At 37.8% G+C, this 25695-nt stretch overlaps 1 protein-coding gene across 1 annotated transcript in view; it reads left to right on the top strand.

The window, feature by feature from the left end:
* Window positions 1-1331: 1331 nt before the first annotated feature.
* The window catches only part of LOC144645519 (uncharacterized), a 67022-nt gene continuing 42658 nt past the window's right edge, over window positions 1332-25695 (top strand). The window contains 9 exon segments of the mRNA XM_078505101.1: window positions 1332-1545; window positions 9015-9096; window positions 11962-12072; window positions 16799-16930; window positions 18791-19050; window positions 19650-19740; window positions 22893-23282; window positions 23555-23983; window positions 24393-25019. Of these exon segments, the coding sequence (XP_078361227.1) occupies window positions 11985-12072; window positions 16799-16930; window positions 18791-19050; window positions 19650-19740; window positions 22893-23282; window positions 23555-23983; window positions 24393-25019 (2017 nt within the window). The 5' untranslated portion in view covers window positions 1332-1545; window positions 9015-9096; window positions 11962-11984.

Genomic DNA, 25695 nt, shown 5'->3' with positions numbered 1-25695 from the left:
GGGCACGGCGGTCTTTCTTTATCTTTGGCAGTAGTGGTCTCTCAGTCATTTCCTGGTATTTGACTGTTTCCCACTTTCTCATTATATCATTTTTCATTGCTTTATTATTATTATTATTATTATTATTATTATTATTATTATTATTATTATTATTATTATTATTATTATTATTAAAGAAAACTACAAACTTTTTGAGTTTGCAAAACATGTTGCAACAAAAACCTCTGTAATCTTCAGTTGAATGATATGCAAGGCGTTGAAAGTTGAATAATACAAGTAGACTGCAAAATGCTAATTACGACAAATAGTGAGAAAAGAATGTTAACCCTTTGACCCCCACATTTTCCTCAAAAAACGCGTTTTTTTAGCCGCTAAACTGAAATTTTGGTGCTATGGTCTGGAATTTACCTCAACGTTGCTAAAGAAGCACTTTTTCACACTTCAGCAACATTTTCATAAAGATTCTGTGTAAAAATGTAGAATATTTTACTTTGGTGCATGCGCATAAGCCGAAATTTGGACTTGTTTTTTTTTTTTTTTTTTTTTTTTTGCTGAACCGTTCCAAATTTTTTTTTGCCCCTTTTGCTTCCTTTTTTTCTCGCTTTCTTATTCTCGTTACTTTCTACTCTTCATATCCTATCTTTTGGCCAAAAAAGTTTTGACATTATCAATGGAAAACCCTGAAAAGGGGACCTTGACCAATTACAGGTGTACTGGCCTCTTTAACAACGATTTTGCACCAAAAATGGATTTTGTTTTTCTTTGATTAGCTCTGTCAGAATGCAACTGATATTCAAAATGAACAGTCCTGTAGAAAGGTCAATTCAAGCTCTATCAGATTCTTATCACGAAATTCCACTGACGTGCTAATTAATGACGTCACAAGTGAATCAATGACTGCACCTCCAAATAGCGCCTGAATGCGCGTTTAGGAGTGAAAGGGTTAAAATGTGAGAATTAAAAGGATAATTTTATATTTACATGGTGTAATTGATGATTGAGGCAAGGAAATTCTTTTTGGATAGGAATAGCCTCCTTTATCTTCAGCTAAAAGCTGGTAGAGGTGTGATCTAAAATATGAAAGCAATCTATTGAACACAATTGCTTTCATATTTTAGATCACGATGACTTACGTCAAAACGTTAACCGAAAAAATGATGTTTACTCATGTTATTTACATGTGTCATTAAAATCAGACATGAACCATCTGTTTGAATTTTAATATGGTAAACATCTGGAATATTTGTGAAATATTTGCGTAGACGGCTAGAAAACGCCTTGCTGTCAACTTCGCGATACATAACTTTTAAAGTATAGTGCAGTTACTCAAATGAACCAAAGAACTTGCAGTGCAAACTACAAGGACGATACTAAAATTATCTTTTGACGCTTTAATGTTGGTAAAACTAACTTGGTTGATGATTGTTGAACCCATATTTGATCATTTGAATACATGTCGCAAGCGCCTTACTTTTTTGGCGAACTTTACCGAACACCTGTAAACGGAAGATTATCAAACAACTGGCTGCAAGCACAAGACTTTCGGTAAGTGTCAATTCATTGTTAATACTGATAATTTGTTCTCCATAGGATAAAACGGTAGACTGTTATAAAGTCCAACGGTAACGTCTCCCCCTTCCCCTTTTCCTCCGAAAGTAACGAAGAACACTTTACCGTTGTTAGAAAATCACAAAGGAAATTATAGATTCTCCGATAGTAACGAGCCTCTGGCCTGGGACAAAAAGTACCGACCTCAAATACGACCTGTGTATGACAACACATAAGGGATACAACAAGCGCCAGCTGAATCTTAACAATATGACCAATTATAAAAATATGTGTTTTAGGCGATTCTTATTCCAAAAGCAATATATTACTTTGTTTTGATATAACATGAACTCGTTCCGATAAGATTTAAACTTTTCATCCTCAATTTATTGAAAATATTTTTATTTTACTAAGAAGTATCAGACACATATGACAGACGTTTCAGCTACCCGAAAGCGACCTCCCGAAGTTTTGACCATTGGAGGGTTGTCACTTTGCATTGGGAACTTTACGGGTTTACATCGAAATTTACCAAAAGACTCAAATTTGCATTTTTCGACACTTAAGAACATTTCTCTAGACGAAAACCCCCCTCCCCCCCCCCAAAAAAAAAATGTGCTCTGTGCGACTCGAGTTTTATCGACAACGGTAATTAAAAGTATTATTTAATTTTAAAGACGTTTGACAGGTTTGCAAGCATGCCCGCAATAAACGCTTTGATCCTGCAAAATAACAACTATTCCGTTCGTATTAAGGAGGCTTATAACGGTTTCCAGCACTTTCCAGCTTTTACACTTTGATGGGTCAGTACTACAATTACTTATCAGTTGATGTTGCAATTATAATATCAAACAAATTTTAAAGCATTGCTGAAGAAGTTGTGGTCATTTTCATTACGTCACTGGTAACCATAGCAACAGTACAATCTGCTAAAACACCCTTAATTTTCGCTTTAAGTGTTTACAACTCAAAAACGAGCTCGCAGACCTCCACTCTTATAATGGAATGATGATCAGCATGTTAAGATACAACTTTTGGTAAATTTTTAAAAAAAATACGTCGGGGGTTTAAATTTTCGAAAATTACAAAAACCACACGTCGACGGCTTAATTGAAAGCAATGTGCTGTTCAGTAAGGTTGGTTTTCACTGAGCATAAGCAAAAGCACAAGCATAGAAGAACGACCACACTCATTCATCTTATGTTGTCTTCTCATGCAAGGACTACAAGCATAGGCACGAATAAAACAACATTTTGTTGTCGTTCTCTATCTGCTTATGATTATCCTTGTGCTTATATTCAAGAGACGAATCTGACACATTTTTCCATTGAAATAAAACAACTAATCAAGGACCGCATATTTCCCACGTTCATGAGGACCCGCACGCCTTAGCAACCTGCGATAGTGTCGGCCATGGGTACATTCAGTGCACCGATTTCGCAATAGTAAACAATAGGCGTGTTGACAGATCTTGCAATTTGAAGCTCGGTAAAGCTCACAGGAGGAGTGCAAAACATCAGTAACAACTCATCACTTGACAGATGTAATGAGATGTTCGCCAAGACTTTCGCTATAAATAACTTTATGAATCTGCAGGATTCGGCAATTAAAGTGATGTGGGGAGATCGTATTTTTTTTTTATTAGCCGCGCTATGCAAGCAAAGTCAATATTAAATATGAATAACAAGGATCTAAAGTTATAATAATTGACGAACAAAAAACAAAACAAAGCACCAGAAAGCATTTGTATATAACATCAAACATTTGTAGGGGAAAAATAAATTTAAAATTAATTCCCCTGCTTTCAAGAATGTAGTCCGCAAATCTGGGCCACAGCTTCGTTTTCGTCGCTTTAAAATTATGCTCTTGAGCACTGTATCGCAGAACGAGAAGACGAAAAGCTCCAGATTTTCTTGGACTGAAGCTGCGCGCGGTCTCGTAAGATGATGTTGTCAACACTTATACGTTACGTGGATCAATTTTCGTGTCTGGCGGTAGAATAAATTATGTTAAGCGGCGCGCGAACTCGCTTGGCGGAAAAAAAGTCAGGTACATGTATGTTACTACAAACATATTTTGATTTGAGAATTGTATGCTTCAATAGCACGATGGTCATATCGACATTGGTCAACTGAATCGGTCATCATTCTAACGAAGTTGCATGAAGCGGCCTGGACCAGGCGCCAGGAAGATACTTCACATAATATGCCAAATCGTTCATGTTACTGGCGCACGAAAAGAGAATTGTTCTGTCGGTAGTAGAAAAGGTTTGTTGTGTCTGATATGCAAAAGCACCTGTATAAGCTTGCCTGCGGATTTTCTTAATTTTATGTTTCGATCAGATAGAATTTTCACATCGATGGACCGAATTGAATGCACTGTGTCCAGGTAAGTCTGTTCCGTGCTTTGTTTACAACATGGTCAAACCGAGTGATGCGAAAAGTCAAAATCGAAAATATCGATGATTGCGAGAAATTCAATTATTTTACTGTTACTAAACTATTTCATTACATTTATTGGGGAACACACAATTTGGTAGTCAGAATGTGGGGATATTTGATAATGCCATACTGTTCTACAACTCCTAAGTGCAAATATTTAACAACTGCAACAGAAACACTAGGTGGCACGCCCGTGATTCTGTTAGTAAGAACGTTATGCCATTATGAAACTTCCTGCATAATTTTCCAGGTTGTATCCAACTCTAAAAGGGGCAGGGGGAATTGGGCGAACAAACAATTTGGTTGTCAGAATGTGGGGATATTTGATAATGCCATGATTTTCTACTAAACTCCTAAGTGCAAGAACTGCAACAGAAACACTAGGTGGCACGCCCGTGATTCTGTGAGTTTATAGAACGTTCTGGAATTATGAAACTTACTGCATTTTTTTCCCGATTCTATTCAACTCCACGAAGGAGTTTTTCACGGGGCAGGGGAAATTAGGGTTGTCCGAATGTGGGGATATTTCATAATGCCATGATTTTCTACAAAACTCCTAAGTGCAAGAACTGCAACAGAAACACTAGGTGGCACGCCCGTGATTCTGTGAGTTTATAGAACGTTATGGAATTATGAAACTTCCTGCATTTTTTCCCGATTCCACTCAACTCCACGAAGGGGTTTTCCCGGGGCAGGGGGAATTAGGGTTGTCCGAATGTGGGGATATTTGATAATGCCATGATTTTCTACTAAACTCCTAAGTGCAAGAACTGCAACAGAAACACTAGATGGCACGCCCGTGATTCTGTGAGTTTATAGAACGTTATGGAATTGTGAAACTTCCTGCATTTTTTCCCGATTCCATTCAATTCCACGAAGGGGTTTTTCACGGGGCAGGGGAAATTAGGGTTGTCCGAATGTGGGGATATTTCATAATGCCATGATTTTCTACAAAACTCCTAAGTGCAAGAACTGCAACAGAAACACTAGGTGGCACGCCCGTGATTCTGTGAGTTTGTAGAACGTTATGGAATTATGAAACTTCCTGCATTTTTTCCCGATTTTATTCAACTCCACGAAGTGGTTTTTTACGGGGCAGGGGGGATTAGGGTTGTCCGAATGTGGGGATATTTCATAATGCCATGATTTTCTACAAAACTCCTAAGTGCAAGAACTGCAACAGAAACACTAGGTGGCACGCCCGTGATTCTGTGAGTTTGTAGAACGTTATGGAATTATGAAACTTCCTGCATTTTTTCCCGATTTTATTCAACTCCACGAAGTGGTTTTTTACGGGGCAGGGGAAATTAGGGTTGTCCGAATGTGGGGATATTTCATAATGCCATGATTTTCTACAAAACTCCTAAGTGCAAGAACTGCAACAGAAACACTAGGTGGCACGCCCGTGATTCTGTGAGTTTATAGAACGTTCTGGAATTATGAAACTTACTGCATTTTTTTCCCAATTCTATTCAACTCCACGAAGGAGTTTTTCACGGGGCAGGGGAAATTAGGGTTGTCCGAATGTGGGGATATTTCATAATGCCATGATTTTCTACAAAACTCCTAAGTGCAAGAACTGCAACAGAAACACTAGGTGGCACGCCCGTGGTTCTGTGAGTTTATAGAACGTTATGGAATTATGAAACTTACTGCATTTTTTCCCGATTCCATTCAACTCCACGAAGGGGTTTTCCCGGGGCAGGGGGAATTAGGGTTGTCCGAATGTGGGGATATTTGATAATGCCATGATTTTCTGCTAAACTCCTAAGTGCAAGAACTGCAACAGAAACACTAGGTGGCACGCCCGTGATTCTGTGAGTTTTTAGAACGTTATGGAATTATGAAACTTCCTGCATTTTTTCCCGATTTTATTCAACTCCACGAAGTGGTTTTTTACGGGGCAGGGGGGATTAGGGTTGTCCGAATGTGGGGATATTTCATAATGCCATGATTTTCTACTAAACTCCTAAGTGCAAGAACTGCAACAGAAACACTAGGTGGCACGCCCGTGATTCTGTGAGTTTATAGAACGTTCTGGAATTATGAAACTTCCTGCATTTTTTTCCCGATTCTATTCAATTCCACGAAGGGGTTTTTCACGGGGCAGGGGAAATTAGGGTTGTCCAAATGTGGGGATATTTCATAATGCCATGATTTTCTACAAAACTCCTAAGTGCAAGAACTGCAACAGAAACACTAGGTGGCACGCCCGTGATTCTGTGAGTTTTTAGAACGTTATGGAATTATGAAACTTCCTGCATTTTTTCCCGATTTTATTCAACTCCACGAAGTGGTTTTTTACGGGGCAGGGGGGATTAGGGTTGTCCGAATGTGGGGATATTTCATAATGCCATGATTTTCTACAAAACTCCTAAGTGCAAGAACTGCAACAGATACACTAGGTGGCACGCCCGTGATTCTGTGAGTTTATAGAACGTTATGGGATTATGAAACTTCCTGCATTTTTTCCCGATTTTATTCAACTCCACGAAGGGGTTTTTTACGGGGCAGGGAGGATTAGGGTTGTCCGAATGTGGGGATATTTCATAATGCCATGATTTTCTACAAAACTCCTAAGTGCAAGAACTGCAACAGAAACACTAGGTGGCACGCCCGTGATTCTGTGAGTTTATAGAACGTTATGGGATTATGAAACTTCCTGCATTTTTTCCCGATTTTATTCAACTCCACGAAGGGGTTTTTTACGGGGCAGGGGGGATTAGGGTTGTCCGAATGTGGGGATATTTCATAATGCCATGATTTTCTACTAAACTCCTAAGTGCAAGAACTGCAACAGAAACACTAGGTGGCACGCCCGTGATTCTGTGAGTTTATAGAACGTTATGGGATTATGAAACTTCCTGCATTTTTTCCCGATTCTATTCAACTCCACGAAGGGGTTTTTTCACGGGGCAGGGGAAATTAGGGTTGTCCGAATGTGGGGATATTTGATAATGCCATGATTTTCTACTAAACTCCTAAGTGCAAGAACTGCAACAGAAACACTAGGTGGCACGCCCGTGATTCTGTGAGTTTATAGAACGTTATGGAATTATGAAATATTTCCCGATTTTATCCAACTCTAAGAGGTGTTGTTTTTAAGGGGCAGGGGGAATTGGGGCTGTCCGAATGTGGGGATATTTGCTAATGCCATGATTTTCTACAAAACTTCTAAGTGAAATCGGCATATAATTTGGTAGTTCGAGTTTGAAGAGGTTGGATAGTGCCATGATTTTATATTGTGCTTGTTAAGAATGCACCTTTTTTTTTTCTTTCCGTGTTTTTCGTGCGAAGACATTTAAAAATTGATCGCATGAAACATGTTTTTACATTCATACCAATAAAGGCTGTAAAGGATCAAAAGCCCCTTTGGGTTCAGTGTGTCGTGTTACGTTTTTCGCGTCTTTTTATTCGTTATTCCATAACTTGCTGGGTAATTTTCTGGCGCACAGCTAACTTATTCGAGGCGTGAAAATTCATAACACAATACTCGCTATTCTTGTACACACCAGCTCACGACAAGCTGAAAGAGTGTCTGCATTTAATAATGGATGGACACCTTAGCGACATGGACAGTTTTTGATACGCGCTTATAAATAGCAAACAAAAACATTGCGATATCTTTGATCGCTTACTAGTATACTGTGCAGTTTGTGTTTTCAGATAATGTTTACGTTAGCGGGCGCTCTGCTTGCGGTTATTAACGTGATAGGTCTGTTATCAGTCAACATAAAAGGTTGTGACTACGATGAAGACAAAGAAACTGAAACTGAATTAAATACGTGTGCATCTCGCATTGAAGAAAAACGAAATCAGTTGTCACTGAAGCAAACACAGAATGAAAACTGACAAAGCGAGCAATTGATATAACTACTATCGAATCAATCCTCAAACTAAATTTTTCACGCGTTGTTTTCCAGAAAAACTTCCAATCGCGGCTTCACGCCGTGTCGCAGTAACTTCGCTGCGTGAAATGAACCAAAGTGAACGATAAACAGATTTAAACATTGTTTTAAATGATTTTTAGAACTGTACACTGATCAGTATAATCCGTTATAATTTAGCTATCCCGCTTACTGGTACAACTGTTATCTTTCTCTGTTAAAAAATAAAATAAAAACCAAATAGAATGCAAGCTGTGATTACGCTGAAATTGTCAATCAAGATGAGATTCACCTCCAACTGCGAGGATTCACACATTTTTGCGATTCTGCTATATAATTACATATGGCGTCTGTAGCAACGTTGGCTTCCAACAGCGAACAGAAAAATGTCCTATGCGGGTCCTCATGATGTACATATGTTGAATTCAGAGGAAATTGTTTCATGAAAATCGTGAAATGATTCGTAGTTAACCATATTAAAAGTCGGAAGTATCTATTGTGGACAACAATGATACAAGTAAAATTTGGAGTGAATTGCTGCAAATGTTGACAGTTTTACTTTCCCGCTTTCGCAGTATGTGGTAATTTCCATTACAAAGGAGCAAATGAAACTAAAACCTCCGCAAAGCTAAAAGCAATTATTATACCTTGTTACTGTTTGTTCTAAATTAATTGGTTTCGCAAAGCAATAATTTCTGACAAAATTGTTAAATTGTCAAAGTTTGTAAATTTGGTAATCTGTTACAAAAAAAGATATGTTCAAAACAGTAGAATTTGCCAGGTTTTCATGGTTAACTTGTGAATACCACCACCTCGCTTTATAACGATATGAGTTATTAACATATCAAATAAAATGTTTGGTTTTTTTTAGACACAATATAAATTCGTAATTCTACTGGTATTATTAGTGTTTTGAGCTGAAAACCGACGTTAAATTTGTAACTGCGTGCATTTTTCACATTGATGAGGTTTAGTCCCGGGCCAAACGCCGAACTTCACAGGGTTCGACTCATGTGAAATTCGACGTTTGGCCCGGGTCTAAGGTAACCAATATACAGCTGTGAGGTGTTTAACTTGGCTTTGTTTGTGAATTGATGTTGTCTTGAATAAATTAGTAGCCTACATGTGTTGCTTGCAGTTTCATTTGTGAGCGATGGCAAAATACACCCATAGTTAAAAGAGTTCACGACGACCGTGCTGAACTGAAAATCATCTTTCAGGTATTTAAAATGATATATTTTTCAGTTTTTGATTCAGCTATGAAGTATCGTAGTCATTCTTCTACCAATTGACTTAGTTTAATGCTGCAAGTGCAAACTTGTCAAAATTAAAAATGAGAATTTGAATTGTACGCTTTTGCTACAATGAACAACACGAATTGTATTAGTTTTTGACGGTTTGGTTCTCAGTTTTCGGTATCATATGTAATTATTTTGTACCGAATTTACAAGACAAAAGCTGTAGGAAAGGGTAGTAAAAGATAGATGTTTTAGTTATAAAACGATTCAGTGTCGCAGTCATGGTCTGTCCTAATTATAATTCACAACCGACACAAAAATAACTGGAACGCTCGCCAAAATGCAGTATTGTGAACGATACTAGGAACTTGACATCAGGGGTTTAATAGACAAACCGTTCGCCCCTTTGCTTTCTATTTTACTGCTGTCATTCTCAGAAATAAATTATTCTTTGAAGGCATATTTCTGGGAGTCAAAATTGAGATGAGAAGAGGAACAGATAAAGACATAATATTATTAAATGACGCTTTTGAACACGGGTGTCGTTATAAATTTCGTTATAACTGAGTAATTTTGCCATTCACTGAATTTCAAAAGAAGTATCGAAACGAAAACAGCTTGTGCTTTTTTATACCATCTGCAAATTGATTCTCCAATTCATTTGACAAGATTTGAAGTTTTATTCATCAGGTTGGAATAATATTTTAGCAAGGTAGAGAAACCCTCAGAGAGTGGGAATTAGTCATAAATGACTGGACACTGATGCATGGTTGTCAGTCGCGTAGATTGAAACGAATCCCGATTAAAAACACCGAGTTTGAGTCTTCCCGTTGTAATCAGTAATGATGAAGGTTGAAGATGCTATTTCGTTTCTGAGAGTAAAGAAAACTTCTATTGGCCGGCTTTGGTACGCGTCTTCAGACGATAAGGTGATCGTCATTTTATTTTAACGATGTTGTTCCCTCATAGGTCCGCTTCAATTGCTATCGTTATCGCTCGACTATGGAATCTTATATACTTGGATATTACTAAGATGAAGTCTCATGTGAAAGAAACACGTTCAGAAAGATAAAATAAGATAAGATAAGATAAAATTTTATTGAACACTCCTAAAGAGGTTTTTCAGTGAACAATACATGAAGTTGCATAAAATGTAAAATTTTTAAATGTGTACACTAGTTATATATTATAAAAACAAAATAAAAAGAAATAGAAAGAAAAATGAAAGAAATAAGAAAAAAAAAAAATAATTTAAAAACTCGCTGAGAAGCTTTGTCTTCAGAGCTTTCTTAAAAATTGTATGACTCTTGCATAGTTTTAAGTCTTTGTCTAAAGAGTTCCATAGCTTTACTATTCTGTAATAAAATGACTTCTGGCCAGCAGTGGTTTTGCACAGGGGAATATTCAGTTGTTGTGAATTTCTTGTGGTTCTGCTTGATATTTGTTGCCTTTTGACAAATTGCGAAGTCAGATAGGTCGGGGCACAGCCCATCATGCACTTAAATGCAAAAACAGCGTCTCGGAGGTAAAGCTGCTTTTTCACGGGAAGCCACCTCAAATTCTTGAGTGATGGAGTTATATGCTCAAATTTGAATGTACCACTAATTATCCGAGCAGCGAAATTCTGAACGAGTTGAAGTTTTTGCACATTACAGGCAGTGGTGCTGGACCATACAGTAGAACAATAGTACAACTTACTGAAAACGAGCGCGTTGATGATAGTCACTAATAGGTCGGAGTTAAATGCGTGCTTTGCCCGATTAATCTGAGCTAATTTACTCATACAGGATGAAACTGTCGCTAAAATGTGGTTTTCAAATGACAGAGTGGGGTCGAATGTTACACCAAGATCTTTGATGGACTCTGACGGCAAGAGTTCCTTTCCGAGCAGCGAAAGCTTGAAATCAGATAGTCTACGGATCATCGGGCGGCTGCCAAAGATCATGAGCTTTGTCTTTTCAGGGTTAAGCAGAAGACAATTATCAAAACACCAGTTACGGATTAGATGTAAATCTTTTTGGATAGTGTCCTTTGCTTCGTCAGCATCACCAACTTTGAAAGACAAAAGAAGTTTGGTGTCATCCACGTAGCATTCGGTTGAACAACTTTCGCTGGTTGCTGGAAGGTCATTTACATAGATACTAAACAGCAGAGCCCCGAGTACGCTGCCTTGAGGGACGCCACAAGTAACGGGTAAAGCGTCTGATAGAAAACTAAAAACTCGTTTGAAATCGGAAGGTGCCCGCTCTCGGCTGGCGTGCCGTGCTCGAAACTGCGGAATTTTGCGTACAGTGAAGCCTTACGTATCTGTTGCGGACCTGTTATTTTATGTTTTCATTCATCACTTTTATATCCTCAACCTTACTTGCAAGGTCTATGCCATTGCTCCCACGCCTATCATTCACCTCGTCTTGATTTCAATTCTCGAGTCCCTTCAACTTTCCATTTTAAAGATAACAGTCCAGCAAAAAATTATGTGAGATTTCAAAAGAAAAAAACTTGGCTACATTAAAACAAACCCAAGCTGTACCTCAGTTATAATTTTATTTTTTCTTTGTTATTGTTAAATATTAATTTTGTGACAAGCATGCGTGTGACATACAACACAGGTGACCCTGTGTTGTTAATAACCTGTCTTCTGTTAATGTTCGGTTGTTGCTTTTAGACCATTTCTTGCACCGATGTGAACTGTTGTCTTGCTTGATAATATCTTCTTCATCCTACTTTGGTATGGAAAAAAGATTAACATTTAACACTTCAAGGAAAATTGACCTGGGTTCTGGAATACTTATCGGCAATTGACAGCACGAAACTTAAATACCATTATATTTACTCTTATCTTCTCAGATCGCGCACAATACAAGAATTGTATGATGATATTTTTCCATAAAACATACTTGGTACTTGTAACGTATGCATTGTTTGGAATAAGTGGTGAATTCTCGCAAGATCTAACAGGTAAGTTCTCCCTTCGAGATTGGTAAGTTAATGAACAATTTTTTGTGTGAAATTCATTTAATTTTTCACACGGGAAAGTTAATAGTTGGAAAACAATTCAAGTTTTTATTGTGTTATTAATGGATTGTGTCAATTTTTCAATATTGTTTACCATATTCTTGTCCTTTGTACTTACAACATTTGCATGTTCAGATACAAATGAAACGGTAACGGATAAACCAGGGTATTTATTTAAAATATTCATCTGGATCTTAAACGAATATACAGGTTTAATTTGTAAACAGTTTTCACTTTTTGGCGTGCAACAAAACAAAACAATTATTAAGTATTTGCATTGATGAGTAAAAGCAATTTATCCCTAGCTGCATTATTTCATAAATTTGCAATCAATTGTTATAAAACAACAACTAATTAAAGAGAAGAAAAAATCATTTCCTTCGGCATCTGCTTGTACAAATTATTTTCACTTCAGAGTCTGTTTTATTGATTTTAAATGTTATTTCTTATAAAATATAATATTAATATTATTTCTGCGATGATATCTTAGTATATTAGTCCTTTTAAAAATATTTATTTCTCGCTTACGATATTTTTTTCTTTAAACTACAACATTTTACTTACAGTAACAAATTTCTTGCTTTCAATATATTACTATAACTTTAATTGCTTTAGTTTTCTGTCAAAACTGTCAAACGGCAGCTAAGCCAATAGAAAGAAGTTTCGCATTTGCAAATGGGAGATCCATGCTTAATAAGCTGGTTAAATATCCTGGTCACCCTAGCAGATATATTGTAATAATTGTAGTGAACTTTCAAAGCGTATTTGAAAACATTACCAAATTTAAGAAGATATTTTGCTAAACTTTCTTTTGTTACAAGCTCACAAGAGGTAGCTTCTTCGACGCAGCTGTTATTTAGTTCTTGTCAGTTGCTCGTAAATATGTATATAGGCAGAAGAATACTCAAAGGCCAGTATTTTTTTTTTCAAAATAACTTGAGTGCAAGACTAGTTCAATACATTTATCATTCAAAAGCTATGTAACAGGGGATTTCGCAGATTTCTTGGTCTAAACTCTACTGAAATTAGCGGTAGGGAACTTATCCATGAAAAAACATAATCTGTAAGCATCTAAAGGAAGTTATAACCTTAATTTGTGGATAGAAATGAAACTTTGGCTAAGAATATCGTTTTTTTTTGGAGACGCGAGGAAACAACTTGAAAAGTTTAGCCCCAATTATTCAAGTTGCAATTCATTAGCACCCAAGCCATCTGCAGCCAAGGATGCTTAAAAGCAGTCCAGTACTCTAATATGTTATTTTTTTTAATAAAAAGGATATATTTTCCAATTAACAAATCGACCACATTTTTTCATGGTCTACACTGTTTTAAAATATAGCCGCTGTATACGCGCGATGGAATTCTAGCGGGCATTAATTTTTATAGAACATAGCTGAAAACTATAGAAGCCCGGTACCCCGAATGTGCGAATTGTTTGTCGAATTTCGCTGAACGCACGATCGCGTCTTCGTCGACTTCGCCTCTATTCTCTTGTTTTGTTGTTTAAATGTTGCTTTAAAGCAGCAAGTTTTTATCAGAAACGTTTTACCCGCTTAAATGGAAGTAAGACAGTGCCAAAGGAAGCGACATATGAAGAAAAACTCGTTGAAATTTGTTGTTTTTCTTTGGAGTTGTGTACGCCACTATTTTGCCGTGAACTGCCGAAATTGATTGGAAATTATTTAGCAAAACAAGCCGGACTCTAGAAACTTCTTACCTCTCTTTGAGGTAAGAAACCTTTTTAGCCACAATCTGAAGACGGAACACTCTACTTTTGTTCTTTTTAAATCGAAATTAGAGGCATTTGAAAAACTTGCTGCGAAACGAACGCATGGAAATTTTTCTTTTTAATGAAATTGAAGTAGGCTTAAATGCGTAAATATTTCAACTAGATTTGTCGGCTTTGTGAGAATCTTTTGGTAGTCGGAGAAAGGACTATAAATAGGAAATATGAATGAGATGGTATCTTGGTTTATTTATAAAGAAGCCGCCAAATGCAAAGAAAAGAATAAACTAAACTTTCACTTTTACCGATGTTATGTGCGTTTGTTAATGCCGTGAGCCGCCGTGAGCGGCCGCGAGTCTTGTACGTTCTGTGCTCTTTTTAATGCTATATTCTAAACCCACTAGAAGATGGTTTTCCTATGTCCTATAAGAAAATAATGCACTTTTGAGGTCTAGAAAAGCAGCTGAATGCCCTCGCCTTACGGCTCGGGCATCCACTAGCAGCTTTTATAGACCTCAAGCGTGCATTATTTTCTTAAAGAACATGGAAAACCATCTTCTAGTAGGTAAATAGACCATAGAAATGACGTCAGAAAATGTTCAAAACTCAAGTGGAACCACGAGCCGAAGGCGAGTGGTTTCACTGCAAAGTTTTGAACATTTTATGGCGTCATTTCTATGGTCTATAAGAGTGTAGATCATGAAAAAATGTGGTCGATTTGTTTTATACTCAAACAAGTATTTATCAAAAGCGATGCCTGACCGTGAAGAAACTTTGCCGGCGGACGTAGAAATTCCCAACACGTTAAAACGACAATGATACAAAAGAAGATGAACAAGAATTCAAAGAATAACAATTTTAATTACCTTTTATTCTCGCTTTGAGTCTGTTCCTGTTGCTATAAGCGAGCAAGATTATTTTTCTCTCTGAAGAAGCGCTCGTTCACTGAATGTCGACAGTTCGCTGAGTCCCTGCCGGTTCGCTAGCACTGTTCTTCTCAGTTAGACAAACAATTCAAAAGCCTGGTTAATGTTCTGTTGACAGATCACCTGAGCAGAAGTCCATCCTGAATTCCGAAAACAAATGCGTACTTGATTCCAAACAAAACAAAATGAAATTCGCTTTAATTCATGGAGACCAAACTTACACATCTTTTATCCCGCGCGTGTGCGTGGCGTGATCTGACGTCACTTTCATGGTCTATACTTTCATCGACCACAGATCACCTGAGCAGAAGTCCATCCTGAATTCCGAAAACAAATGCGTACTTGATTCCAAACAAAACAAAATGAAATTCGCTTTAATTCATGGAGACTAAACTTACACATCTTTTATCCCGCGCGTGTGCGTGGCGTGATCTGACGTCACTTTCATGGTCTATACTTTCATCGACCATAACTTTGGAACAATCAGCGCGCGAGAATTATCTCGGTTAAGGTATAAAAATAAATGGATTTTTGTAACTTGTTACGTAAGTCTTTTCCAGCTTCCGTTGAACTTTCCTCCAAATATTACTTCCGGCTACATTTTCGCGGGCTCTTAGGTGAGAAAGCGCGGTTACATCGCTCTTTCGCTAATGGCTGTCATCAAGTGAAGTAAATTTTCCCCTACCTCCGCCTCCTCCGTTCTGGGTTGGCGGGCTCTTCCCCACCTTTGCTGAGATAATACTTTAAGGTTTACATATTTTAAGCTTTCTATCCTTGATATAAAAAAAAACAAACGGCCGCACCCGTTGCCAAAATCTGCCAAATGGTATTCTTGTCTCTTATTATCCCAGCAAACAGATCTTTGCCAAAGCAACACATACATACTTGTTTAAATGCATGGCATCTAATCTAGGGGGAAAAGATATAAATGGACAATTATTTGAAGGTTTCCTACGACACAAATAAAAATTTTGACTGTTCAAAAATCTTTTTAAGTCAGTGACACTAAGCCTCTTTAACCATGCGCCAGGGCCGTATTGGGATAATGGTTCTTCAAAGGGAGTATGTCATACACATTATGCAAATGAGCTTACTTACTCGCATAAGCACGAAATGTTCCAAGTCGCTGTGGCAAAGGAAGATAAAAAGTGCAAGGTATTTTTATATTTCTGTGCTTCCTAACATCTGTTTAGTAGGATTCAGTACGAATTTAGAATGGTCTGGTCTGGACTCGTGAAATAAAGGCCGGCGAAGACACCATACTTTTGCATGTTTACAAAAAGCGATCTAACGGTTGCTGTTATTTAAATTTTCACGGACCCGTAAATCAAAATATATCAAAATTAACATGCGTTTCCAACCTTTGAAGAACCACTTAACTTAGGAATAATAATAATAATTTGGTGCGTTTGGTTCTTTTTGAGCGGCGAGCTCGTCAACTTATGAAATTTCTCGTTCTGGCCAAGCTCAAAATTAGGCCTTTTGCAGCCTTTACTGTTGAGAGCTCTAAAAAATATATTTTAACGTATTTCCAAAAACTAAAGTCGTTGCATTTACTTACAACCTAAGATAGTTCACTGGGCAAAGTTTGAGGGAAAACTATTTTCCGACCCGAAATGCGATGGACCGCTTTAAGAGAAACTGCCACTTAAGCTCGACATGATTCCGATTCGATCAGCGTGTTGACGTTAAAAATAATTTTCCCGTCAGTCAGCTGATAAGCTGCATACTTTCTGAGGTAAACAATTTACAAAAATTCTCCTAAACATTTTCTAATTTCGGGAAATTATACAATATGTTAGCAATGTTAGATCCCTGCTTTAGAAAAGCGAAGCAAGAAAGGTTCAAACCTCGTTGAGAGTGCCAAAATAAAACACCAACAGCGGACAAACTTTTCAAATTTTATAACTTTCCTTATTTATCAAAAAAGTACCAATAACGATATTTACTTTGAAGACAACACTTTTGCTTATAATGAGTCACATGCTTATAATTCATGTTGTTTTGTTTATTTTAGGGAACTGTACCTTTGATCAGAACACGTTCTGTAATTGGTCCAATGACAAATATACTGACAAATTTGATTGGCTGCTTTGGCAAGGACCTACTCCAAGCAATGACAATACAGGACCGACCAGCGATCATTCAGGTATAAAAACACAACTTAAATCCATAATAAGTAAAGTAATTTGTAAACTCAAGCCATAACGTTATTCAGACCGGGCTTTTTTCGACCTTCTCTGACCGGGGTGGGGGGGGGGGGGGGAAGAGGGCTTCGGAATCAACCCTATGTAACTTACAGAATATTTAAGGTCGCGCAGGACCCTTGCTCATTAATAAATTCATTAGCCAAATTTCCTGACGGGGTGCTATCTTGAAAAGTTAAATTCGCTATTTTGAACATCGATTCCTCTAAAATTTATCAACGATTTTAGGGGATGATGGAATTACATCATGATTGTCTTTTTACTGAGAGATGACCGTTGACTGTGATGTTACAAGCTCTTAAAAGTTTTACTGCAGATAATGCGATTTTGTGTCCAAGTTTTCAGCTAGAACAGCGCACCGGATTAAATGATTATATAACCTAGTGATAAATCATAACCTCTTTTGTGTTCTGACAAGAACGAAATTTTCGATTTTATAAACTGCTTGGAGTTTATGGCTTTAAAGAGAGTAGAAATGTGAAATCTAAACTTTGAAACGAGCTACCTTCATTTTGAGAAGGAAATTTCAAAATTCGCTCTTGTCAGAACACAAAAGAATACTCCAAGTTTGTGTTCCTCGAAGATCAACTCCTGAAAGTCTATATCGGCGGAGAAAACTTGGACACAAAAAATTGCAGGTTTTTAGGCTTCCGAAGACCTTCCGACTCAAATGTTTACAACAACGTGTGCTATATTCAAAGCTGTGAATATAATTATGATAATTCGCTTTGTCCCAGCGCACGAGACACAAAGCTAAGAACAATAGCGCGTAATTACTTGTACAAAGAACTGTAAGAAAATAATATCATGAATATTCAGTCGTCGCAGTTCGTGCATACTCTTTCAATAAATACATACATAATGACTGCAAGGGTCCTGCGCGACCTTAAGCAATCACAATGAAACTTATAGGATGTATGGTATCCCGAACATCTTTCTTTTGGTATACGTCACGCGGGGTGATGACGTCACATCATGTGACAATTATATCATGATGTCAAAACAGCCGCCATCTTGGATCCGCCATCTTGGATATCAACATTTTTCCAAAATGCCAGAAAACCACCCAAAATCACTGCAATGTACACAAAATCAATAAAAAAGTGCTTTAAAAAACCGTAAAAAGGTAAAAATTAATTGCATTTAAGTCAATTTTCATTAATAGAAACACGAAAACTACAAATTTGGGAAAACATGCCTATCAAAATGCCGTACCATGGTTATATCAATTTTCTGACACAACATTCATCCTACCAATTTTAGATAAACTCACAAAGTTTGGCAGGGTTTGATTGAATATTGAAAAAGTTATAAGCGTTCAAAGTAAGCGCGGGCCTCAAAACCCACCCCCCGGTCTGAATAGGGTTAACGAATACAACAAGGCAAAAAAGGACAAAAAAGTTCATCCGTAAACATTGGATGGACGATTGGATATATGAATTTATCTTTATGTACGTACAAATATCTCTTGCGCGTTCACTACGTTTACTTGCGGAGATATTACTCTCAGCTAAAATGTGGGGAAGCAGTAAATACAACAAAGATTTGAACTCAACTATATTACACTTCGGTTGGAAAGCGTTACAAGATGGTTGTCTTGTTGAGAGAGACAGAGAGAGACTAGGCAACTATGAACTTAAAATACAGTCACGAACGATGACCGGAAATACCTCGAAATTAACAAATAGCAGATTAACCGAATTAAAATTGAATAAATGTTCAAAGTCACTGTTGAAACCATTTCACATAAAATTCAAACTATGCGCTGTCTTACGGCAATACACTATTTCTTTGTAACCTAGGGAAGGGTATGTACATTTATATCGAGACTTCCCGTCCACGAAACCCAGGAGACACTGCGCGACTTGAAAGTACATTGATGCAGGGACCGCAATGCATGACGTTCTTCTACCACATGTTTGGCGCCACCATGAGCTGTGTTATAATATACATAAAGATGCAGGTTACAAACACGTTTAAACCGATTTGGCTGAAGTCCGAGAATCGCGGCAACCGCTGGATACAAGGGCGAGTAAGCATCAACGAGACTTCAAATTATCAAGTAAGTTGTGAATACTAGTTTCGTAAAAAATAATTTCTATTACACGGTCACGATAAACACGGTCAATTCAAGCAAAAAGGATATAAGTACTTACGTCGAATTGACCTCAAAATACATGGGGCGCTTATTTTACCATTTTACCGACAAGATTTAATAAAGAAAAAGAGGGAGGTTGCACGTTTTCTTCAACGACTATTAACTGTACATGTTATGTTGGAATCACGTCCCCCTTTAGTTGCGCGCCTGTTCATCTGTAAATATCCTTAAGAATGCTTTGTAGATATATATTTTTTTTAAATTAAGTCAGCTCAAGAATAAGATTTTTACTCCTTTTTTATAATAATTTTTGGATTAAGATCTTTAAGTAATAATTTTTAGATTAACACTGTAGCTTAGCTTTTAATTTTTTTACTTAAATTACTTACTTAGATTATTGTTTACCGTAGATTTTAAACTTTTAATACATTTAAGAGGGCCACAAATTTATTAGTTGAAAAACTATTATTTGATTTGATTGATTGATTGTCTTGTGCCCGTAGGATATTGCTGTTATGTTTCGTGATCATGTTTTTGCTACGCTTTGTCCTTCATGCACCTAGATAATTATCGAAGGCATAAGAGGGAGCAGTTATTTTGGAGATGCAGCATTGGACGACTTTTCGTTTCAAAGAGGAACTTGTCAACAAACAGGTACTTACTAACAGAGTAGTACAGTGTACAGTGTACAGAGTACATACAGTGTAGCGGACACTCTTCAGTAGTGGGAAAAGGGTCCTCGCAATGATCCCGTTTAAGGGTAGCTTCGCCTGCATTTTCTCTTCATGACAGCAAGTCCTCAGTTCGCAGTCCCCAGTCTTGCCACCCCCCTTCCCTCCCTGATTAAATTAACAATTAGTGAAACGTCGACCCTTTTTTAATCTCAAGGATTTAACGGTGTCAAGACGTTTCATTTATTCAGAAAATATCGTTTTTTGCGTCATAGTTTAAATCATTATAGCTCCCCAGTGATCGATTTTATTAAAGTTTCCACTATACTACCCGTTTAAATAAGGGGACAAACGTCTTCAGTCACTTTTGTTAAGAAATTGAAAGCACAAGTCTTCATTAATGATCTTTTTCATACAGACTAAAGATGAACTCTCCGCTCTTCGTTCGACGAAGGAGAGCGCAAGCCTAATTTTGTTTTTGCGTCCTGTGTCTTTTGAGTTGGTATGCCTATGTACTGTTATGTGGAATGAATCGAGCCAGATGTAAGGCACCAAAATGCCCTCCCCCCCACCCGCTAAATTTTTGCAGGGGCAAGTCTCGCCGGGAAACTGGTAGCCACAGATGGCCTCGATTTCATGCAAAACAAGATTGCGTAGCAGAGTTGTCGTAAGCCACCGAATGTCATAAAAAGAGTGGAAATCGAGAAAACGTGGATTTCCACTGTCGCGTTTTTGTTGACGCAGGTTAACGTACGTAAAAATTGTAAACGTACGTAAAAATAAAATTTTACGCGCGCGATTACGTGCGTCGAATTTACGTCGTCCAATTTCCAATGCCACGCTTTTTTCTTGGATTTTACGTACGTTACACGCACGTATACGCACGTAACGATCGCGAGTGTTTTCAAAAAAGTTGAACTGAGTTCAACTTTTTTCGCGGCTGTCTGCGGTTTTGCAGTGATTTACCCAATCATACTTTTGGATTTTGTCATTTGACACCACTTACCATGTGAAAAACCATTTTGTTTTAATCGCCGTCGATTTACATGGGAAAACTTTCAGATGTAGAAGTACTTCTCATCGAGAAAGTCCGAACATTTCCAGCAATAATCTATATAACTGACTACAGAACCAAATTACACGAACGCAGTAGTGAAAGAAAACGCCTGGCGTCAGGTCACGTAGGCTTTGAACCGGCAATCCGGCAAGGTCGCCTCAGATGTTTTTTTTACCTGATGGTGTCTTTCGGAAGTATTTATAAAATGCCTCTTGGTCATATTCACGCATTTCTTTTACTGGCCTGTGGTACAATGTGTTTTCATGGCAGCCATGTTGGAAGAGTCAAACAACAAGATATTTGCATAAAAATGTTAATGATTTTTTTCCCAAAGGAAAAACAATTTATTGTTTCACTCCTCCAATATGTCCGCCAATATCACACTCTATTCACCAACTTGCTAATTAAGGATGGCGGGAATTTACGTACGTTCAACACACGTAAAAAAGAAACGCTTTTTATTATTTTTTACGCAACAGTGGAAATCTGCTTACGTATCTTTTTTACGCACGTTTTACGTACGTAAATATTTACGCGTCAGTGGAAATCCATCTTAAGTCGATGCGTAGTTTCGTACGGAGTTCGTTCGTAGGTAAACCAGCGTGTTTCCCTGCAATATATGTTGCACAAAACTACAAATTGTTAGAACTACATGCAACGAGAGTGGGTATAATACGGATCAAAATTGTTTTATCACTTCTTTGAATTTGTGATATATCGTTATTCCTAGAAACACTAGACGTTTTGACGAGGAAATCGTTGTATATTGAATGTAACATGTGTGTTACATGCGTGTTCGTCTGCGCTGCAGACAAACAAAAACGTTTTGTTCGCCTGCAACCTGCAACGAAGGCTAGCGTGTAGTGGATTACTGTATGGATTATGCCTGTATTTTTAAATACTTTGTGAAATTTTAAATCGAAGTGAAAGGATTTCCAGAAGTTTGTGGAAGTTTAAAACTCGTCTAGTGCCAAACGAGAACAAGTCAAGAGAAATAAATAATTATTTTTGTGTACATAATAATTCATTCATTCTTTTTATGGAGTGGTTGAAATGGTCACTCATCTCTAAATTTCTCTTCCATTTCTGGCTTTTTTTTTTGCTTTGTGAGTTTCTTGTGAGTTTCAGGAGTGCCAGGAGCGACTTTAATTTTCTTTGCTTTTATTCTGATGTCAACGAGCTTTTTCCATTCCGGTACTTTTTTCAGGTTCTTTTTCTTCTTTGGCAAAAAATCACGATGGATCGCTTGAATGGCTTTGATAAGATAGCATTCATCCAAAGAAAAATGCTGTTTTATTCCCGGGGGGGACCCCAAAAAAGGTTTTGTACTGGGAGGCTCCGCCCCGAGCTCTTACCCCTTACCCTTTCATGTACCATTTTTAATTGTACTCCTTTCGTATACTTTTTAATGGTAAAAGGTACCCCTTTCATATACCTGACAGACATGGTATAGACTTAGAACATGACGTTTTCTTGTCATTTTCATGCAGCGCTTAATAAATTGAAATAATACAGCCATGAATTCCATCTATTCAAAATATTTTAATTAAAGGCCCTTTGAAAAATCTAAATGACAGATTTCCATACCCTTTCGTTTACCTAAACTTGTGAAATCCATACTCTTTAATATACCTGAAGCCTGAAAAAGGTACCCCTTTAAGGCGGAGCCTGCCCGTAGAGGGCATTATAGGGAGTACCCCTCGGGGCTTTATCATATCAAGAACTGCTACAACCTACATTTTTTCTCAGTTTCTTAACCCCTTGTAATAAGAGAAATTCCAATTTATCCTGTCAAATTCACTATGGAGACAAATTATGTTCTTTTGGCTCGTCACGCAATCTTTCTCGCACTTAACCTCTTTGCGTTTAGTGAGGAATAAGCAGAGTTACTAACTTTGGTATAAGACATACTACTAGGAGGCCGAACATCTCGGGTTTTTGCCACTGCCTACCTACCTTGGGTCTAATCTCTGATTACTTCTAGTAATTAAGTTTCTTATTTAGATGTCTAAGTTTCCTTACAAGATAAAAGTATATTTTTTCGTCTTTGCTGAATTTATTTCTATTTATTTTTGCAGAAGAAACAATCTACTACGTGTCCTCTTACATGGGTAAAGACTATCGAATATCCACTCAGCCCGCCGAACACAGTCTCTACTCCGAAGAGTTTCGATTCACTCTCAAACATCCACGAGGAAATCAGAAAGAGGCACCGTACTTTGTTTACCCTGGAGCGTCCAGCAGGCAAACGTTCGTGTCTTCAAAGTTGGATCTTTCTATCCATACTAACTTCCCCTTAGATGTTGTCGTCCTAAGTAATAAGGGAACGCCTCAAAATTCCAGGAAGATTTATTTAATTGACAGGCGTGATAATGGACCAATGATCAGCCTTGATGACTACGATGTTGTAAACTGTTGCGAGGGAAAATTAAATTTCTCGTTTTATGCCCACAATGTTACTGAATCAGGTAAAATGTCAAGAATAAAGTTTGCTTAGTTTTTTAATTATGTTCTTTGTCGGCTGTGCCTTGTCATGAAAGAGTAGGGCAAAGGGTAGGGCACGAAGCAGTAAATTACAGTATTTGTAAAGCGCATATACATATGAAAAATGTGCTATATAAATGTCATATATAAATGTATCATCATGAAATAAGGCAAGTTGAACTCAAGATGGTTTTGTTTAAAGAGGTTGACAGTGAAACCTGGCAAAATAACATTTAAAACTATTTTGTTTTTGCAGGTGCGAGTTTAATATCTGGATGCGATCCCGGTTGGTACAAAGCCACCAAATCGTGTTATTTGTTCCATTTCCAATCAACTCATAAATGGCGCAACACACGAAATGCATGCCACAGACTAGGTGCTGATCTTGCCGTTGTTAACAATGGGGAAACAATGAAATTGCTAGCCAAGCAGAGGAAGGCAATGAAGCTTGGTGACCACGATTTGTTTCTTGGGTTAAGCAGCAAGTTACGCTGGATCTGGTCAGACGGAAAGAATGTTTCAAATTTATTTAATTTGTGGGGTCCGACCGAACCAAGCGGAGACGGCAAATGCGGTTCATTATTAAATGCCGTTCGATGGAACTTGAACTGGCTTGGGTATGGATGGCGTTGGAATGACCGAAGCTGTACGGAACAAGCAGGATACATCTGCGAACAGCCGCTAGGTATGTTTTGTGAGAAACGTCTTTAGTAAACTAAGCTTGATTATAAACATTTTCAAGGAAGCCATGCATCCCACCAATTTAACTTATTAATTATTTTATAAATGTTTATTACAGAGGTAGAGTGTTGTATTTTCGCAATGTAAAGGTGGCATGACTGAGGAAGGTTAAAATCATAAATGAGAATCTAAATGAGAACATAAAGAATTTAAAAATGGTTAAATTTGTGGTATGACTAAAACCCATTGGATGTGAAAATGACTAAATATTGGGAAGAACTAAAATGGATTAGACTAAAGCTGGAGGCTTAAGTTTGGCTCAGGTTCCTTTAAAGCTTATCTTCCTACAACATTCAACATAGAAACAATTCCTGCATTTATTACTGTCTGTGTTTTTTTTTTTTCTATTTAAGCTCTTCCTCTGCCCGTGGCTCTTTTTTCGCTGAGTGGCACCAATGGAACTGTGGATATGAGTTCAAATGGAGCCACCAAGGCTGTTTCTAATAACACAACATTTGCAGCAGGTCCTTTTGGTAATCCAAATGGCTCTTTCTTCTTTAGCGGATTTAGTAGCAGTTATATTGAACTGAAAAACTCGGGAGACCTTGATGCTAGGTTTTCGATCAGTGTTTTCGCGTGGGTACATCTTGACAACAACTATGGCCCGATTTTCGAGTACGGTTGCTCGATGTGGGTCTCTCATTCCACCCTAGGAATTGAAGTGCGATACGTGGACAGGAAAACTTTACAGATTCACCAGCTGCGTAAGGACAACGTTCTCAAAGCAAACACGTGGAACTTTGTTGGAACAACGTATGACTACCACACAGGTCTTGCAACTGTGTGGGTGAACAACAACATTGTCCTATTGAGTTCTATCAGAGCAAAATTGGAACTAGCAACTCAGTCTAATGTTAGAGTTGGAGCTTCCAGGGACCAGAAGAGGCATTTCCGGGGCAAAATCTCGTGCTTGCAATTTTATGATCAGGCGCTTTCGGTGGACCAAATTATTAAGGTTAAAGCACGGTGTAATCAGACCAGTAAGTGTATTGTTTGAAAAGTGCTTTCACAGGGGACAGCTACTAGATTGTTCTGCTAGGGTCAAAAATGTATATTATTCCTTTCAATTAATAGGTCATGGCTTAAAAGCTTGAGTTCATCACTCAGTTATTTGAAAGAACAATCCAATTATGGGCACTCCCCTTTTTGTCGCGTCCCATGTACAACAAAAACTAAGGGCCTGTTTAAATGGAGGAGAGGTGTCCCCGGTAGGAGGGTTACCCTCTCCCCCGAGCCATCTTTTGCTGAGCGTTTATATGAGAAATTTGTCCCGTTGACCAAGCCAAAACTTGGCCCTCTCGGTTCAAAAGACTGGCGAGAGTTGTTTTGAAACATTTATTATGGCTGCTTTTTCTAAAGTCAGGAACGCTGAAACATCGACCAAGACCATTTTTTGGACTAATTTACTGCCCACTTCGATTTCAATTTATCTGCAATTTTGTGTTTGCCGATTGTAGCGTTTGCGCATGCTCCGTATGTGTCAACTTGTCCCTGGTAGGCGAGGCAAAAATAACCAAACTATTATATGGAGAAAAAGTTGGCTCGCTCCCCAGGGTCACCCTACCTTCAAAGCGAGTGACCCTGCACCTAAAGCCACCCTACCCCCGAGTCAATTTTTCAATTTCTCATGTAAACGGTTCGCAGCTACTTATAAAG

Source organism: Oculina patagonica, chromosome 1 (assembly GCF_052425735.1).
Source record: "Oculina patagonica isolate OP01 chromosome 1, crgOcupat, whole genome shotgun sequence".
NCBI classification, from domain to species: domain Eukaryota; kingdom Metazoa; phylum Cnidaria; class Anthozoa; order Scleractinia; family Oculinidae; genus Oculina; species Oculina patagonica.
Note: the sequence above shows the minus strand (reverse complement) of the source record. Positions and strands in the feature narration are given on the sequence as shown.